Here is a 19,783-nt window from a genome sequence, read left to right as displayed (position 1 = left end):
AGTACACACACTTGCCCTATATACACACACAGCAGTATACACACACACTAGCCCTATATACACGCACACAGCAGTATACACATAGCAGTACACACACACACACACTAGCCCTATATACACGCACACAGCAGTATACACACACAGCAGTATACACACACACTAGCCCTATTTACACACACAGCAGTATACACACACACTAGCCCTATATACACACACAGCAGTACACACACACACTAGCCCTATATACACACACTAGCCCTATATACACGCACACAGCAGTATACACACACAGCAGTATACACACACACTAGCCCTATATACACACACAGCAGTACACACACACACTAGCCCTATATACACACACTAGCCCTATATACACGCACACAGCAGTATACACACACACACATTAGCCCTATATACACACACACACACACACACACACACGACAGACCAGAAGAACACAGGAAATGAGCAGGGGAGACATGGAGCCTGTCCACTGCTCTCAGCCTTACAGACTCCCGGCGGGCCGGCCCTTCACCTACCTAGAGTAGTGATTCCTCCTCCCCATATTTTCATGTGTATCCCAGTCCCGCGGATCACTGAGGCTCTGGGAAGAGTGCGCACGTGCACAGCAGCAGTCAGTCACAAGCAGAGCCGCAGCTTCAGTGACTCACTGAGGGACCCTCACTCCTCTCTTCCTGCATCTGCAGTCACTGCGAAGCACAAGTGACAGCCGGACAGCAGCGAAATGTATGCTAACAGGTGAGGTCAGGAAGGGGGCCCCTTTTGACCGTCATATCACATGTGCGCAGCAGAGCGGGCCCCCCTGCTTCTCCTGTTAGCAATAATACTGCCGCCGGCTGTCATTCGCCTCATTGCTTTGTATCTCCATCGGGGCCCCCTCCCACTCTGGGCCCCGGTGCAGTTGCACCGGTTGAACCGGCGGTATGTCCGCCCCTGTGTTCAGTGCTTAGAGACTCAGATGAGATGAGGAGAATGAGCCCGACCACCACTAAGCAAGACACAGAAGTACAAGGTGTTTAATGCTCAGAGACATGGCCGAGGTGAGGAGGTCGAGCCCGACCACCTCTGAGGAATACCCAGAGGTACAAGGTGTTCAGTTCTCAAAGATAGAGCCGAGGTGAGGAGGCTGAGCCTGACAACCACTGAGCAAGACACAAAATTACAAGATGTTCAGTGCTTCGAGACTCAGATGAGATGAGGAGAATGAGCTCGACCACCACTGAGCAAGACACAGAAGTGCAAGGTGTTTAATGCTCAGAAACATGGCCGAGGTGAGGAGGCCGAGCCTGACCACCTCTGAGGAAGACCCAGAGGTACAAGGTGTTCAGTTCTCATAGATAGAGCCGAGGTGAGGAGGCTGAGCCTGACAACCACTGAGCAAGACACAAAATTACAAGATGTTCAGTGCTTAGAGACTCAGATGAGGTGAGGAGAATGAGCTCGACCACCACTGAGCAAGACACAGAAGTGCAAGGTGTTTAATGCTCAGAAACATGGCCGAGGTGAGGAGGCCGAGCCCGACCACCTCTGAGGAATACCCAGAGGTACAAGGTGTTCAGTTCTTATTGATACAGCCGAGGTGAGGAGGTCGAGCCCGACCACCTCTGAGGAATACCCAGAGGTACAAGGTGTTCAGTTCTCATAGATAGAGCTGAGGTGAGGAGGCTGAGCCTGACAACCACTGAGCAAGACGCAAAATTACAAGATGTTCAGTGCTTAGAGACTCAGATGAGGTGAGGAGAATGAGCTTGACCACCACTGAGCAAGACACAGAAGTGCAAGGTGTTTAATGCTCAGAAACATGGCCGAGGTGAGGAGGCCGAGCCTGACCACCTCTGAGGAAGACCCAGAGGTACAAGGTGTTCAGTTCTTATTGATACAGCCGAGGTGAGGAGGCTGAGCCCGACCACCACCGAGCAAGACACAGGAGGGAAGAAATCAGGACTGAACCAAGAAATATGATAGATTGTTCACAGGTTTCATGGACTAATGAGACAACTCTGGACTGAGCAGACCGACGGGCCGGGGCTGGATCAGTACCGGGCACAGACCTCCTCTTGTTGTCAGATATGCAAAAGATACAGACTTATTTGTGTGCAGGAGGAGTTTACACTTTTCTCACAGTAGATGGCGATGATGTTACTGTTATACTGTGCATATACTTGTACTTTGGTTTCATTTTCTCTCTGGTAAAAGGTTCTTCAGACTTCCTGTTATGCTGTATGAAGAAGCTGATGCATGTACTTCATGTTCTGTGTAGATAAAAGTTGAATTACCCCATATAATCTAATCTGACAAGTTTCTTCTGCGACCAAACTATGCAACACCTCTTCCCGTCAGACTTCAGTGAGGTGGGCACTGCTATGGCTGGGATTATTACAGAGAAGTTTGTTGGATCGGATTGAAGATGGATCACAATCACCTCCCAAACCTCCTGCTGATGATGAAGACACGTTCTGACAGGAGAGGAGCAGGAACAAGTTTGCGTCTCTCCAGAAAACCAGGATTGTTCTGCAGGACAAGGTTCCATCGCAGCATCGAAGTCTTCATGCTCGGGACCAGGAAAGGCCACAAACATGGAGAATAATGACCCGGCCCTGTCCTTACGGACCTAAACCCTAGTGAGAACCTGCGGCTCTTCTTACATGGAGATTTCCTATGAAGGAGAACAGTGGCCTCCATGAGCCATGTCTGGGAGGCTGGTGCAGCCTGAAATGCTGGTTGTCAACAGGTTATGTAGCTGACAGACTCCTTGGATGGAGCTTATGACTGTTATTAATATATATATAACTATATCAGTCAGTGATATTTTTTGTGGAAATGTTAGAAATGTATTTTGCCCATTTTGAGCTGTTTGGTTCTTATTCTCTCTGTAACAGACAGAGATAAACAATTAGATGGAAAATGTAAGTTTTTTGTTAAGTCCCATAATCATTCCACACAGGCATAATCTCCTAAGAGAAAACTGTTAGTTTCTATTCGGGTTTATTAACCGTTCATATTGGCGGACTGCTCTGGACTGCTTCAGTAGTAAAAGAATCCGCACAAATACACATTGCCTAATAATCGTGCGCACTGCAGAGGGATTGTCAGTTCTTTTTCTGTGTTTTTTATTTTCACGGGGATGTTTTCCTAAAGATTTCTTCATGAATTAGGTCCTGAAGGGAAGTGGTTTGAAGACCTGACGGAGCGAGCCATGAATGTAACAGTGAACGCCCTCAACTCTACCACTGCGCTGGTTACGTGGACGTCATTTCCGGAGAGCAGCAAAGAATTCATTGTGTCTGTAAAATCCCAAACTTGTCAGAAGCAGAAGGAGACACAGCAACTGGAGAAGCAGTACTGTGAAGAGGTGACGTGCTCCATCGTAGACCCCCATGTATACAGTGCTGTGCTTACTCTGCACAGGGGCCAACTACGGGGAGGGTGACCCAAGTATCAGCATGCCTGAGGTCAGAAAAATCTTACATCTAGATTACACAGGAGCCCAGCAGGGCAGGGTTGTTCTGGGATCATCAGTCCTGGAGACAGAAGCCCACAATGGATGAGGGTTGTGTGGGTATCTGCAGCCGTGGGGTTAGACGTCAACCAAAAGGAGGGTCATATAGTAAACATTAGCTGACATCTCAGAAACACATGAACATCTGTAATCCCCACACATGGGGACTACTCGAGCAACTCCCTGAAAATCATGTTATTCTGTCACGCGCCCCTCACGTATGGACTGTCTTATGCTCAGCCTCATGAGAACGTTGCCATGTGTGAGAAAACTGCATGCAGATATTACTCGAATCGTACCTGAATTCTTCTAGTACCTCTGTATCCACAAGACAAGGAGTCAGGGAGTAGATTACTTGGCAGTTTATTTTGCCTTGAAGCAAATCACGGTCCGCTAGGTAAAAAGACAATTCCTTTGCCAGGTCAGAAAGTATGACTTCCTTCAATGTTCCACAATTACAGAATGCAGACAGGAAGAAGAACTGGTTCTAACCGGGCAAGCAAGGTCTCCACCCAGGTCATTAACATATACACATATACATGTTGAACACCAAGATGACCACTGGGTGGCAGCAAATCATAACAAGTAAGAACACAATACAAACTGAATGCATTTTCAGAACAACTATGGAAAAACAGAAAAAACAATAATGTAAATACATTTGAATCTGTCACAGAGTGGCAGCACACATGTTATCCTACAAAGAGCAAAAAGGAGCCGGAGCTCACACAAAAAGTATATATAATAAACAGACTCAATTATAATAAAATGTACAAATAATCTTCATTAAACAGTAACTTACACCTAAAGAGTATGAGCATAAATAGCCCCAAGTACAAACACAAGACTAGAATAGAAGGGGTGAAGGAACCAAGCAGCCCTGGTAACACTGAACCTCTTGTGCTCACCAGTAGTATGTAAGATTATATATGCACTGAGAACCCCAACAAATGTATCAGCCAACCCCCAGAAAACAGGACACAACCAAATCTAGGTCTATAATCAGTCCATGTGGACAAAATAGATTTTATGGCTAATAGCGCCCATAGCTACCGGAGACTAAAGTGCCGCTCATAGTGCATAAGAGAGCTATCACTTACCCATATGGGGGAGAGGGATCAGACCAGTGCGTGCATGCCAGATTGCAAGGCCTGGGATTAAGATGACCAACATTTGGAGGGTCATTCAGGAATCCACAAGCCTAAAGTCAGAGGTCAACCACCGAGGAGGGTTGTGCAAGTATCATCAAGCCTGAAGTCCCAATTCCGTTATGGTGTGTGAGAAAAAGTGATTCTGAGGCCAGGTTCCCTCAGCGGAGGAAGGTCACATGTGGATTGCCAGGTTCAAGATCCTGAATCCACCATGGAGGAAAGTTGTGAGGGTATCGGCAGGCCAGAGGTCAGGAGACCACCTTGTGGAGGGTTGTGCACATGTGGTTAGGCCTTAAGTCAATAGCCAATCACCAGGGTCATACATAGAAATCATGGGGCCACATAGCAAAGGCTAAATGGGAATTGTCATCCCCACACCGCCCACCCCAAAAAAATGTATTATTTGGCGGGGTCACGGAAGAGTATATCCCACAATCTTGTAGTGTTTACAAAGCAATTTTCTCCCATTGAAGCCCCTTAGTATTCCCACACATGATGTTAACAAATGAAAACCCCAAACCCAGAAAGATACCCCCATAGTTAATTCCTCCACAGTATCTTACACGTTGACAGTATGAGGATCCTACAGTACCCCCACAAAGTATGATTATAATAATAAATCATCTTTATTCATCTGTCTCCACACCCTCCATGCACACGATAACTGCACTTGATACTTGACTATTGCACTTAAACACACGGGCTGATGACCGGATCATGCAGCTTTATATGGAAATCCCTATTTATTATAATTGCCAGACCTGAAATAACGAGCACTTTTCACCTATTGTGTCCCCCCATTTCCTTGTAGATTGTAAGCTTGCGAGCAGGGACCTCACCCCTAATGTCACTGTTTAAATTGTCTTAACTCGTACCGAATTTATTGTTTGTACATGTCCCTGCTTAATTGTAAAGTGCTGCGGAATATGTTGGCACTATATAAATAAAAATTATTATTATATAACATATTCTGCAGCGCTTTACAATTTGTCCCCATTGGGGCTCACAATCTAGAATCCCTATCAGTATGTTTTTGGAATGTGGGAGGAAACCGGAGTACACAGAGGAAACCCATTCAAACTCCTTGCAAATGTTGTCCTTGGTGGGATTTGAACCATACAGTATATCGCCCTTCATATAGTATAGTGGCCACCACACAACCTCTCCATAGTGTATAATGGCCTGAAAACATAGTGGGCTCTGTTAGACTTTAAAACGGTACAATGGCCCCACACAACCCTGTAAACAGTATAATAGACCCCACACAGCCCTCCAAACAGTTGTATTTACCCCCCACATATACAGCTATCCAAACAGTATAATTGTATCTCACATAGCCCTCCAAACAGTAATAGAATGGCTCCTACATAGTCCTCCACATAATATGATGACTTCCCAAATAGTATGATGGCCCTCCACAAAGACCTGCAAATAACCTAATGGCCCTCCTAAGTAGCAGGATGGCAGCAACATAGAACTCAGAATAGTATGATGGCCCCACAAATAGCCCTTCAATAAGGGTGATGACCCCACAAATAGACCTCCAAATAGTATGATGGCCCCCACAAATTACTCATTGATTACAAAAAAGTACTCCTCCTAATTCCGCTGCTGCTCCGGTCTCTGCAGTATGTGGTCTACAGTGCTCGGCACAGTTGTCATGCCAGCTGCGCTAAGATGTCAGATGCCCAAGGAGCAGACAGCTGACAGCTCCCACTGCCATCATAGCTTTCAACTGTACCTCCAGGATTATTTCCTCATCTTCTCCCTCTTGTATTGTTTCTTTATTTCAACTCTCCTGTATTATTTTTTTTGTCTCCTCCATATTGTATTATTTCCTCTTCCTCTCCCTCTTGTATTATTTTCTCTTCTCCTCCCTCTTGTACTATTTCCTTTTCTCCTCCCTCTTGTACTTTTTCCTCTTCCTCTCGCTCTTGTATTATTTCCTCATCTCCCTCTTTTACGATTTCCTCTTCTCCCTCTTGCATTATATCTTTGTCTACTCCCTCTTGTACTATTTCCTCTTCTCCTCTCTCTTGTACTATTTCCTCTTCTCTTTCTTTTATTATTTCCTCATCGCCTCCTTCTTGTATTATTTCCTATTCTCCTCCTTCTTGTACTCTTTCTCCTTCCTCTCCCTCTTGTATTATTTCCTCTCCTCCCTCTTGTACTATTTCATCTTCTCCTCTTTCTTGTATTTTTTCCTCATTGTCTCCTTCTTGTATTATTTCCTATTCTCCTGCTTCTTGTACTATTTCCTCTTCCTCTTGTATTATTTCCTATTCTCCAACTTCTTGTATTATTTCTTCTTCTTCTCCCTCTTGTATTATTTCCTCTTTTCCTCTCTCTTGTACTATTTCCTCTTCTCCACCCTCTTGTACTATTTCCTCTTCTCTTCTTTCTTGTATTATTTCCTCTTCTTCACCCTCTTGTTCTATTTTCTATTCTCCTCCTTCTTGTTCTATTTCCTCTTCCTCTCCCTCTTGTTCTATTTCCTCTTCTCCTCTCTCTTGTATTATTTCCTCTACTCCTCTCTCTTGTACTATTTCCTCTCCCTCTTGTACTGTTTCCTCTTCTCCTCCCTCTTGAACTATTTCCTCTTCTTGTCTTTCTTGTATTATTTCCTCATCGCCTCTTTCTTGCACTATTTCCTCTTCCTCTTGTAATATTTCTTCTTCTCTCTTGTATTTTTTCTTCTCCTCCCTTCTGTACTATTTCTTCTTCCTCTCCCTCTTGTACTATTTCCTTTTCTCCTCCCTCTTTTACTATTTCCTTTTCTACTCCTTCTTGTGCTATTTCCTCTTCTCCTTTCTTTTGTATTATTTCATCATCGTCTCCCTCTTGTATTATTTCTTCTTCTCCTCTCTCTTGTACTATTTCCTCTTCCTCTCCCTCTTGTACTATTTCCTCTCCTCCCTCTTGTATTATTTCATCTTCTCCGCTCTCTCGTGCTATTTCCTATTCTCCTTTTTGTACTATTTCCTCTTCCTCTCCCTCTTGTACTATTTCCTCTTCCTCTCTCTCTTGTACTATTTCCTATCCTCCTCGTTCTTGTACTGTTTTCTCTTCTTCTCTCTCTTGTATTATTTCCTCTTCTCCTCCCTCTTCTATTATTTCCTCTCCCTCTTGTACAATTTCCTCTCCTCCCTCTTCTATTATTTCCTCTTCCTCTCCCTCTTGTACTATTTCCTCTTCCTCTCCCTCTTGTACAATTTCCTCTCCTCCCTCTTCTATTGTTTCCTCTTCCTCTCCCTCTTGTACTATTTCCTCTTACTCTCCCTCTTGTACAATTTCCTCTCCTCCCTCTTCTATTATTTCCTCTTCCTCTCCCTCTTGTACTATTTCTTCTTCCTCTCCCTCTCCCTCTTGTACAATTTCCTCTCCTCCCTCTTCTATTATTTCCTCTTCCTCTCCCTCTTGTACTATTTCCTCTCCCTCTTGTACTATTTCCTATCCTCCTCCTTCTTGTACTGTTTTCTCTTCTCTCTCTTGTATTGTTTCCTCTTCCTCTCCCTCTTGTACTATTTCCTCTTACTCTCCCTCTTGTACAATTTCCTCTCCTCCCTCTTCTATTATTTCCTCTTCCTCTCCCTCTTGTACTATTTCCTCTTCCTCTCCCTCTTGTACTATTTCCTCTCCTCCCTCTTGTATTATTTCATCTTCTCCGCTCTCTTGTACTATTTCCTATTCTCCTCCTTTTTGTACTATTTCCTCTTCCTCTCCCTCTTGTACTATTTCCTCTCCCTCTTGTACTATTTCCTATCCTCCTCCTTCTTGTACTGTTTTCTCTTCTCTCTCTTGTATTGTTTCCTCTTCCTCTCCCTCTTGTACTATTTCCTCTTACTCTCCCTCTTGTACAATTTCCTCTCCTCCCTCTTCTATTATTTCCTCTTCCTCTCCCTCTTGTACTATTTCCTCTTCCTCTCCCTCTTGTACAATTTCCTCTCCTCCCTCTTCTATTGTTTCCTCTTCCTCTCCCTCTTGTACTATTTCCTCTTACTCTCCCTCTTGTACAATTTCCTCTCCTCCCTCTTCTATTATTTCCTCTTCCTCTCCCTCTTGTACTATTTCCTCTTCCTCTCCCTCTCCCTCTTGTACAATTTCCTCTCCTCCCTCTTCTATTATTTCCTCTTCCTCTCCCTCTTGTACTATTTCCTCTCCCTCTTGTACTATTTCCTATCCTCCTCCTTCTTGTACTGTTTTCTCTTCTCTCTCTTGTATTGTTTCCTCTTCCTCTCCCTCTTGTACTATTTCCTCTTACTCTCCCTCTTGTACAATTTCCTCTCCTCCCTCTTCTATTATTTCCTCTTCCTCTCCCTCTTGTACTATTTCCTCTTCCTCTCCCTCTTGTACAATTTCCTCTCCTCCCTCTTCTATTATTTCCTCTTCCTCTCCCTCTTGTACTATTTCCTCTCCCTCTTGTATTATTTCCTCGTCTCTTTCTGCGGATTGACCACAAGTGGCTGTTATTTCTCACATTGACAACAATTTCTACTTCTTACCACTGGAAGCTGTTCTGCAATTGCCTTTAAGTAAGATGGCGGATGTTGAACCTGTGGAAACCATCTTGTTTCCTGTTTGGGCCTACTTACAACTCCTATTGCTAGCTCCAGGGGCTTCTATTTCCACTTGCTGTACCCCACTATTGCTTCTCTGGCCACTGGATTCCAGCCTTCACCAGTCCCATAATGGAAATTTGTGTAACTAAGATAAACTGTTGTTTTACCAACATCTATGCCGACATGCAAACGCTAAAGGCCGAATACATGCCATTGGATTCTCAGACATCCCATTGCATGAAAACCTCTGGACAAGCTCCACAGGATCTACAGAATATCGTACAAGATCTCAGCAATAAGATTACACTGAATTCTGAGCAGATTCTTCAATTACAAAGCTCACATATTGCTCCGACCCCTCCACCCACTTTCCCATTCCACCGCTCAAGTTCAGTGGAGACCATGACAAATTGTACTTCGGTGCTCACCCTGCTCACTTCTGTACTGACATATCTAAGCATCATTATCTATTTAATGTATCATTAAACTTCTGACTTTAAACAAACAAAAACCTAAACCTGAATACAAATCAATTCATTATACTATGAATACCAAAATACAAGACCTAAACCAAAAAAATATTCTCAGAGAATTGTGTACAATAGAAGCTTTTAGTGATAAATATTCAAACATGATTACACAGCAGATAGGATAATAAAAGATAATTACACAAGACATATACAAAGAAAACGAGGAAATATAAAACAATGATATGTGAGGGGGCAGGATATGTCACCCTGATTGGCAATAAATGATTCACAACAATGATACATCCATAGTAACGAACACAATTATAGGGACTGCTGCGCAAGCGATTATCAGTAGTAAAGATACATTAATTCACAGTAAAATGTGCATAATGCTGTATTTATGTAGAACGCCAATAACCTCAAGAATGTTAGAAATAAATGTATTTGTATAAGGAGATGTTAAATTGTATAGCATGTAAAGTAACTCCATCCTGCTATAAATGTATATTAATTGCTAAAGTGCATAGTGCTAGAGCAATCACAATCATTTCAATTGCATGAGCAGCAATGACCACAATGAAAAATACACAAGAGCAATTTCAATAGAAATTGTATCATTGTTGTGAATCATTTATTGCCAATCAGGGTGACATCCCCTGCCCTCTCGCATATCATTGGTTTCTATTCCGTTTTTTATTTCCTCTTTTTCTTTGCATATGTCTTGTGTAATTATCTTTTATTATCCTATTTGTTGTGTAATCATGTTTTAATCTTTATCAATAAAAGCTTCTATTGTATACAGTACAATTCTCTGTGAATACTTCTTCTTTGGTTTATGCTCCTGACTTTAGCCTGGGCCGCCCCCATCATGATGACAGCCTTAATGATCTGGAGGCTTCCTAGCAGCCGGGTGTTTGATGGCCCTCATCGTGGTTTACCAGCTTCATCTACACATCTGTCGCAGAGCCCGCCTGCTACTGTTGGGTGATTGATACTGAATGGAATAATGCTACAAAATTGTCTTTTTTAAAGAACGGACTCTCCAGTGCACTCAAGGATGAACTAGCCCGGACCGATGATCCCCCAAATTGTGATTGCTTTATTCACCATTATATTCGTATAGACACCCGATTATCAGAAAGACAACACGAGAAGTGGAATTCCAATGGGCCCCATAACAGTAACCGTTCTCCACCTCCTTCAACCACCAGTCCCAGAGACTTTGAGATAAAGAGTCCTCAGACATCGGAAGCTAAACCCATGCAGACTGACAGCCTGTTAAAATGTGAAAGTGCTGAGAGGGAAGCAAGGAGACATCTGGAAAACCAGTAGGTGGCAAGTCTGACCACTTTCTCATCAATTGTCCTTCTCGACTATGTAAAACATTGGCAGTGTGTTGTGAATTCTGCTCTTGGGCTCCCTCCGGTGGTTATAAGTGGTAGCGCTGCTGTCTCTGGATCACAGCATTCATCAGGTGTGTCCACTTTTTGCAATTCTGACTGGGCTATTTAGTCTTGCTTGACCCTTTAGTCAGTGCCAGTTGTCCATTGTTCCTGGAGGATTCACATCCTTGCCTGGTCTCTCCTGCTTTGCTGTTCATTTCAACAAAGATAAGTTCTGGCCTTCATTTTTGCAGTCCACATGCTGTGGACCTTATTGTTCAGTTCTTTTCCATGTTGTTGTCTTGTCCAGCTTGGTCTGTATAAGGATTTGTTTAGCCAAGCTGGTATCTCTGGAGATGCAGATATACCCTCCATATCTTTAGTTAGATGTGGAGATTTTGTATTTTCTGTGGTGGATATTTTCTAGTGTTTTAATACTGACCGCATAGTACTCTGTCCTATCCTTTCTATTTATCTAGAAGTGGCCTCCTTTGCTAAATTCTGATTTAATTCTGTGCATGTTTTTTCCCTCTCCTCTCACAGTCAATATTTGTGGGGGCCTGTCTATCCTTTGGGGATTTTCTCTGAGGCAAGATAGTTTTCCCTTTTTTATCTCTAGGGGTAATTAGTCCTCCGGCTGTGTCGAGATGTCTAGGGAGTGATAGGTACATTCCACGGCTACTTCTAGTTGCGGTGTTAAGTTCAGGGTCTGCGGTCAGTACAGGTACAGTACAACTGGCCCACAATGAGTTAACCGCATCTCAGAAGAAGGGAAGGAAAGTGCTGAGCCATTTTTTTTTCTGTAGTCAGGAGTTTGGCGCTGGCATGGATGTTCAGGGATTGGCTTCTCATGTGGATCAACTTGCTGCTAGAGTACAGGGTATTTCCGATTATATCGTTCAGACTCCGGTTTTAGAGCCTAGAATTCCAACTCCTGATTTGTTTTTTGGGGACAGGTCCAAATTTTTGAGCTTTAAAAATAACTGTAAACTGTTTTTTGCTCTGAAACCCCGTTCCTCTGGTGATCCCATCCAGCAGGTTAAAATTGTTATATCTCTGCTGCGTGGTGACCCCCAGGATTGGGCATTTGCCCTGGAACCTGGGAATCCGGCTTTGCTTAATGTAGACACCTTTTTCCAGGCGCTTGGGTTATTGTATGATGAACCTAATTCAGTGGATCATGCTGATAAGACCTTGTTGGCCCTGTGTCAGGGTCAAGAAGCGGCAGAATCATATTGCCAGAAATTTAGAAAATGGTCTGTGCTGACTAAATGGAATGAGGATGCCTTGGCAGCAATTTTCAGAAAGGGTCTTTCTGAATCCGTTAAAGATGTTATGGTGGGGTTCCCCACGCCTGCTGGTCTGAGTGATTCTATGTCTCTGGCCATTCAGATTGATCGGCGCTTGCGCGAGCGCAGAGTTGTGCACACTATGGCATTGTTTTCCGAGCGGAGTCCTGAGCCTATGCAGTGTGATAGGATTGTGTCTAGAGCTGAACGACAAGGATTCAGACGTCAGAATAGGTTGTGTTTTTACTGCGGCGATTCTGCTCATGTTATTTCTGATTGCCCTAAGCGTACCAAGAGAATCGCTAGTTCTGTTACCATCAGTACTGTACAACCTAAATTTCTGTTATCTGTGACCCTGATCTGCTCATTATCGTCATTTTCTGTCATGGCATTTGTGGATTCAGGCGCCGCTCTAAACTTAATGAACTTAGAATTTGCCAGACGTTGTGGTTTCCCCTTGCAGCCTTTGCAGAGTCCTATTCCTTTGAGGGGCATTGATGCTACACCGTTGGCTAAAAATAAACCTCAGTTTTGGACACAGCTGACCATGTGCATGGCGCCAGCCTATCAGGAAGATTGTCGTTTTCTGGTGTTGCATAATTTGCATGATGCTATTGTGCTGGGTTTCCCATGGTTACAGGTGCATAATCCGGTATTAGATTGGAAATCTATGTCTGTGACTAGTTGGGGTTGTCAGGGGGTTCATGGTGACGTTCCTTTGATGTCAATTGCCTCCTCCCCCCTTCTGAAATTCCTGAGTATTTGTCAGATTTCCAGGATGTATTCAATGAGCCCAAGTCCAGTTCCCTTCCACCGCATAGGGACTGTGATTGTGCTATTGACTTGATTCCAGGCTGTAAGTTCCCTAAGGGCCGACTTTTCAACCTGTCTGTGCCAGAACATACCGCCATGTGGAGCTATGTTAAGGAGTCTTTAGAGAAGGGGCATATTCGGCCATCTTCTTCACCATTGGGAGCAGGTTTTTTTTTTGTTGCCAAGAAGGATGGTTCCTTGAGACCCTGTATTGATTATCGCCTCTTGAATAAGATCACGGTCAAATTCCAATACCCTTTGCCTTTGCTTTCTGATCTGTTTGCTAGGATTAAGGGGGCTAGTTGGTTTACTAAGATTGACCTTCGAGGGGCATATAATCTGGTTTGTATTAAGCAGGGGGACGAATGGAAAACTGCGTTTAATACGCCCGAAGGCCATTTTGAATACCTTGTGATGCCATTCAGACTCTCTAATGCTCCATCTGTGTTTCAGTCCTTCATGCATGATATATTTCGGAATTATCTTGATAAATTCATGATTGTATATTTGGATGATATTTTGATTTTTTCAGATGATTGGGAGTCTCATATGAAACAAGTCAGGATGGTATTTCAGATCCTTCGTGATAATGCCTTGTTTGTGAAGGGGTCTAAGTGCCTCTTTGTAGTACAGAAGATTTCTTTTTTGGGCTTCATTTTTTCTCCCTCATCTATAGAAATGGATCCGGTTAAGGTTCAGGCCATTCATGATTGGATCCAGCCCACATCCGTGAAGAGCCTTCAGAAATTTTTGGGCTTTGCTAATTTTTATCGCCGTTTCATTGCCAACTTCTCCAGTGTGGTTAAGCCCCTGACCGATTTGACGAAGAAAGGCGCTGATGTGACGAATTGGTCCTCTGCGGCTGTTTCTGCCTTTCAGGAGCTTAAACGCCGATTTACTTCTGCCCCTGTGTTGCGTCAGCCGGATGTTTCTCTTCCTTTTCGGGTTGAGGTTGACGCTTCTGAGATTGGGGCAGGGGCCGTTTTGTCTCAGAGGAATTCTGATGGTTCCTTGATGAAACCGTGTGCCTTCTTTTCTCGAAAGTTTTTGCCTGCGGAACGCAATTATGATGTCGGCAATCGTGAGTTGGCTATGAAGTGGGCATTTGAGGAGTGGCGACATTGGCTTGAGGGGGCCAAGCACCGTATTGTGGTCTTGACCGATCATAAGAATCTGATTTACCTCGAGTCTGCCAAATGGCTGAATCCTAGACAGGCCCGATGGTCCCTGTTTTTCTCCCGTTTTGATTTTGTGGTCTCGTATCTTCCGGGTTCTAAGAATGTTAAGGCTGATGCCCTCTCTAGGAGCTTTTTGCCTGATTCTCCTGGGGTCCTTGAGCCGGTCGGCATTCTGAAGGAAGGGGTGATTCTTTCTGCCATCTCCCCTGATTTATGACGGGTTCTTCAGGAATTTCAGGCTGATAAACCTGACCGCTGTCCAGTGGGGAAACTGTTTGTTCCTGACAGATGGACTAGTAAAGTGATTTCTGAGGTTCATTGTTCTGTGTTAGCTGGTCATCCTGGGATTTTTGGTACCAGAGATCTAGTTGGTAGGTCCTTTTGGTGGCCTTCTTTGTCACGGGATGTGCGTTCTTTTGTGCAGTCCTGTGAGACTTGTGCGCGGGCCAAGCCTTGCTGTTCCCGCGCTAGTGGGTTGCTTTTGCCTTTGCCGGTCCCTGAGAGGCCTTGGACGCATATTTCTATGGATTTTATTTCGGATCTTCCGGTTTCCCAGAGGATGTCGGTTATCTGGGTGGTTTGTGACCGGTTTTCTAAGATGGTTCATTTGGTACCTTTGCCTAAATTGCCTTCCTCTTCTGATTTGGTTCCGTTGTTTTTTCAGCATGTGGTTCGTTTGCATGGCATTCCGGAGAATATTGTGTCCGATAGAGGTTCCCAGTTTGTTTCTAGGTTTTGGCGGGCCTTTTGTGCTAGGCTGGGCATTGATTTGTCTTTTTCTTCCGCATTTCATCCTCAGACAAATGGCCAAACCGAGCGAACTAATCAGACTTTGGAAACTTATTTGAGATGCTTTGTGTCTGCTGATCAGGATGATTGGGTGGCTTTCTTGCCATTGGCCGAGTTTGCCCTTAATAATCGGGCTAGTTCTGCTACCTTGGTTTCACCCTTCTTTTGTAACTCTGGTTTTCATCCTCGTTTTTCTTCAGGGCAGGTTGAGCCTTCTGATTGTCCTGGGGTGGACTCTGTGGTTGACAGGTTGCAGCAAATTTGGGCTCATGTTGTTGACAATTTGGTGTTGTCTCAGGAGGGGGCTCAGCATTTTGCTAACCGTCGTCGGTGTGTTGGTTCCCGGCTTCGGGTTGGGGATTTGGTCTGGTTGTCTTCCCGTCATGTTCCTATGAAGGTTTCTTCCCCTAAGTTCAAGCCTCGGTTTATTGGCCCTTATAGGATTTCTGAGATTATCAATCCAGTGTCTTTTCGTTTGGCCCTTCCAGCCTCTTTTTCCATCCATAATGTTTTTCATAGATCTTTGTTGCGGAAATATGTGGTGCCCGTTGTTCCCTCTGTTGATCCTCCTGCCCCGGTGTTGATTGATGGGGAGTTGGAGTATGTGGTTGAGAAGATTTTGGATTCTCGTTTTTCGAGGCGGAAGCTTCAGTATCTTGTCAAATGGAAGGGTTATAGCCAGGAGGATAATTCTTGGGTTGTTGCCTCCGATGTTCATGCTGAGGATTTGGTTCGTTCCTTTCATTTGGCTCGTCCGGATCGGCCTGGGGGCTCTGGTGAGGGTTCGGTGACCCCTCCTCAAGGGGGGGGGGGGTACTGTTGTGAATTCTGCTCTTGGGCTCCCTCCGGTAGTTATAAGTGGTAGCGCTGCTGTCTCTGGATCACAGCATTCATCAGGTGTGTCCACTTTTTGCAATTCTGACTGGGCTATTTAGTCTTGCTTGACCCTTTAGTCAGTGCCAGTTGTCCATTGTTCCTGGAGGATTCACATCCTTGCCTGGTCTCTCCTGCTTTGCTGTTCATTTCAACAAAGATAAGTTCTGGCCTTCATTTTTGCAGTCCACATGCTGTGGACCTTATTGTTTAGTTCTTTTCCATGTTTTTGTCTTGTCCAGCTTGGTCTGTATAAGGATTTGTTTTGCCAAGCTGGTATCTCTGGAGATGCAGATATACCCTCCATATCTTTAGTTAGATGTGGAGATTTTGTATTTTCTGTGGTGGATATTTTCTAGTGTTTTAATACTGACCGCATAGTACTCTGTCCTATCCTTTCTATTTAGCTAGAAGTGGCCTCCTTTGCTAAATTCTGATTTCAGTCTGTGTATGTTTTTTCCCTCTCCTCTCACAGTCAATATTTGTGGGGGGCTGTCTATCCTTTGGGGATTTTCTCTGAGGCAAGATAGTTTTCCCTTTTCTATCTCTAGGGGTAATTAGTCCTCCGGCTGTGTCGAGATGTCTAGGGAGTGATAGGTACATTCCACGGCTACTTCTAGTTGCGGTGTTAAGTTCAGGGTCTGCGGTCAGTACAGGTTCCACCTTCTCCAGAGTACGTCTCATGCTGCTCCTAGGCCACCAGATCATAACAGCAGTGGTTCCCAACTTCTGTGATGAAGGATCACTCTTGTCTGAACCCATGCCTCCAGTGAATGCTGTCATCCTTTCAGTTTCCTCCATTGCACCCAACATTAAGAAAGAAAACATAGATTCTTATCGCTTAATTTCTATCAAGTTTCAAGTTGATTGTCAGTGGATTTCCACATCTGTCATGGTTGATATAGGAGCAAATGGAGATTCTATGGACATATCTTTTGCCAAAGAACACAGGGTAAAAATTCAAGATAGATTTTCAACTATTATAACTATGCAAACTATTGATGGATCCCCACTAAGCTCAGGACTAGTGAGTCAAGAGACCTTGTAGATAGTTATGGAACCTAATCACCATGAGGTTTTATCCATCTTCCTAATTTAATTTCCATATTTCCCAATCATCCTTGGGTTGCCAAGGCTACCAGCTGAAAATCCCACGATCAATTGGGAAACCAAAGAAGTGTCTTTTCGAGCTCCTGTTCAACCCCACAGGCTTCATTAAATGAAAAGGTTGTAGAGGATCCTGGACAATCTTCTAAACTATCATCTGTATATAAGGAACTTGATGATGTACAGTATGTGATGAGAAAAATGCCGACAAACTCCCTCCTCATCGGCCATATGATTGTCCAATTGATCTACTGCCCGGAGCAGTGATACCCTTCAGAAGTATTTACCCAACGGCAGATCAGATCAGGAGTTAAAAACACTCAGGGAATACATCGATGTACCTAAATGGTTTATTCGTCCATCTTCATCACCAGCAGGTTTGCTTAAATTCTTTGTAAAAAAAAGAATGATGGTTCCTTAAGACCCTGCGTTGATTACACAGAATTCATTATAATTACTGTAAAGAATCGTTACCCTCTATCTTTGACACATAAGTTGCTGGACAAAGTTTGTCAAGCAAAGTAATTCATGAAACTGGATCTTCGAGGGACATATAACTTGGTTTGTGTTGGACCAGGTGATGAATGGAAAACGGCACTTAGATCAGGTTATGGACCCCAAGTACTTGGTCATGTCGTTTGGACTTGGCAGTGCTCCTGCAATGTTTCAGCATTTCATTAATGACTTGTCAGAGACTTGTTTCATCAATTTGTGGTCATTTAGCTGAATGATACGCTAATCTTTTCTAATTCTGCAAAAGAACATCAAAATCGTGTGAACACCATGTTGGAGCGGCTAAGTACACGTCATGTCTATATTAAGCTGTGAAATGTGAATTTCATCAGAGCTCCAGCTCTTGGGCTATAGAATGTCTACTGAAGGATTACTAGTGGACTCTAGCAAGACTCAAACTATCGTTGACTGGCCATCCCTGAAAAACATGAAGCCCAACGATATCTGGGCTTTGCTCATTTTTACAGACGTTGCATCACATATTTTCCAGGTATAATTGTATTAGAAATATTTGGTAGAAAGTAGAGAGGTCTCAGAATATTATGGCTGACATAAGTAGACCCCTGCTGTTAAAATTAATACTTTATTAATCAATATTAAAAGTCAGACCAACAACATACAGCTCTGGCACAAATGAAGAGACCACTGCAAAATGTTCAGTTTGTCTGATTTTTCTCTTTATATTTTAGAGTAAAACGTAAATTGTTCTTTTAGTCTATAAACTTCTGACAACAGGTCTCTTAATTTCCAAGCAATACATTTTGGGTTTTTTTTCTGAAAAGAAGAATTGGTCTAAATTAAAAACTCCAGTGCTTTCAGACCTCAAATAATGCAAAGAAAACAAGTTCCTAATCATTTAGAAACAACAATACTAATGTTTTACCCCAGTAAGAGTTCAGAAATCAATATTGTGTGGAATAACCATGATTGTTAATCCCAGCTTTCCTGCGTCTCGGCAGCTTTCCTCCAGTCTCTCACTCTGCTCCTGGTACAATAATGTCAGCCGTTCTTCTGTGTTTGATGGCTTGTGACTCTCCATCTTCCTCCTGATTACATTCCAGAGGTTTTCAGTGGGGTTCTGGGCTGGAGATTGGGCGGCCATGACAGGGATTTAATGTGGTGGATTTTTGCCAGAGCTGTATATATAACTAAAATGACATTAGATAATGATACTGGAGGTAACCCAGTCACCCCATTAAGCACCTAAGATATAGCGTAGGTTGGGACCCTAGGAAGGTGAGAGCGGTGCCCCTGCTCCTCGGTGGCTGTCCCTGGAATGCCCTGGTGTGCTCCACTCCATTAACACCAGATCAGATAAACCTCTGTTTCTACCAACGCTGTATTTCAAACAACCAAAGGGGTGTGGCACACATTCAGATATGTACTGTAATCATTATCAAATATCGATACTGTCAAAAAATACTACCTCACCCTAACAAATACCTAGTTAGCTGGACTTCACCTTGCAGCGGAGGTTGGCACCCAAGGCAAACGACAATGGCGCCCCCGCTCCTCGGCGACTGTCCCTAGGATGCCCTACAGTGCCCCTGTCAGCAGCACAACCACAACTTAGAGATATAACCTAGTCTAGCAGGACCAGATGTGCCCCTAGATTCACAAAGCAAAATTAACGATAACTTGTTTATAAGGTAGGATATGCTACTTATCCAGATAGGCCCTCACATTATTGCCTCAGCGCGTTTCACAGCCATCAGGAGGCCTCATAGATGGATGTTGAATCACGATGTTCAGTATTTTCTGCTATCAGCTGCTAGGTAGAGTCTAGGATGTTAGGCATTTGTTAGGGTGAGATAGTATTTTTCAGCAGCATTGATATCTGATAATGATTATAATTCATTTCGGAATGTGTGCCACACCCCTTCGGTTGTTCGAAATAAAGTGGTGGAAATAGAAGTTTATCTGGTCCTTTTACACACTATTTTTTTGTCATATCGGATGTTCATATATTGGTAGTAATGCAGTAGTGCACACCATGGCATTCCAGGGACAGCCACCGAGGAGCGGAGGCGCCATTACAGCTTTCCTAGGTTGCCAACCTCCGCTATTACATGGAGTCTATATCTTAGGTAATTAATAGGGTGAATGGGTTATGTTCAGTATCATTGATTAATTTCA

At 43.7% G+C, this 19,783-nt stretch overlaps 1 protein-coding gene across 4 annotated transcripts in view; it reads left to right on the top strand.

The window, feature by feature from the left end:
• PTPRO (protein tyrosine phosphatase receptor type O) overlaps positions 1 to 19,783 on the top strand; it is a 555,000-nt gene that overhangs the window by 192,265 nt on the left and 342,952 nt on the right. For all 4 annotated transcript variants that reach the window (XR_013215987.1, XM_077267281.1, XM_077267279.1 and 1 more), the window contains one exon: positions 3,180 to 3,376. Coding sequence is in view for 3 of the 4 variants with exons in the window: in XM_077267281.1 (XP_077123396.1) it covers positions 3,180 to 3,376 (197 nt within the window). In the remaining variant the exon portion in view is untranslated. The remainder of the gene's footprint in view (positions 1 to 3,179; positions 3,377 to 19,783) is intronic.

This window comes from Ranitomeya variabilis, chromosome 5 (assembly GCF_051348905.1).
Source record: "Ranitomeya variabilis isolate aRanVar5 chromosome 5, aRanVar5.hap1, whole genome shotgun sequence".
Classification (NCBI taxonomy): Eukaryota; Metazoa; Chordata; class Amphibia; order Anura; family Dendrobatidae; genus Ranitomeya; species Ranitomeya variabilis.
The sequence above is the reverse complement of the archived record's forward strand: the minus strand, read 5'-3'. Positions and strand labels throughout refer to the sequence as shown.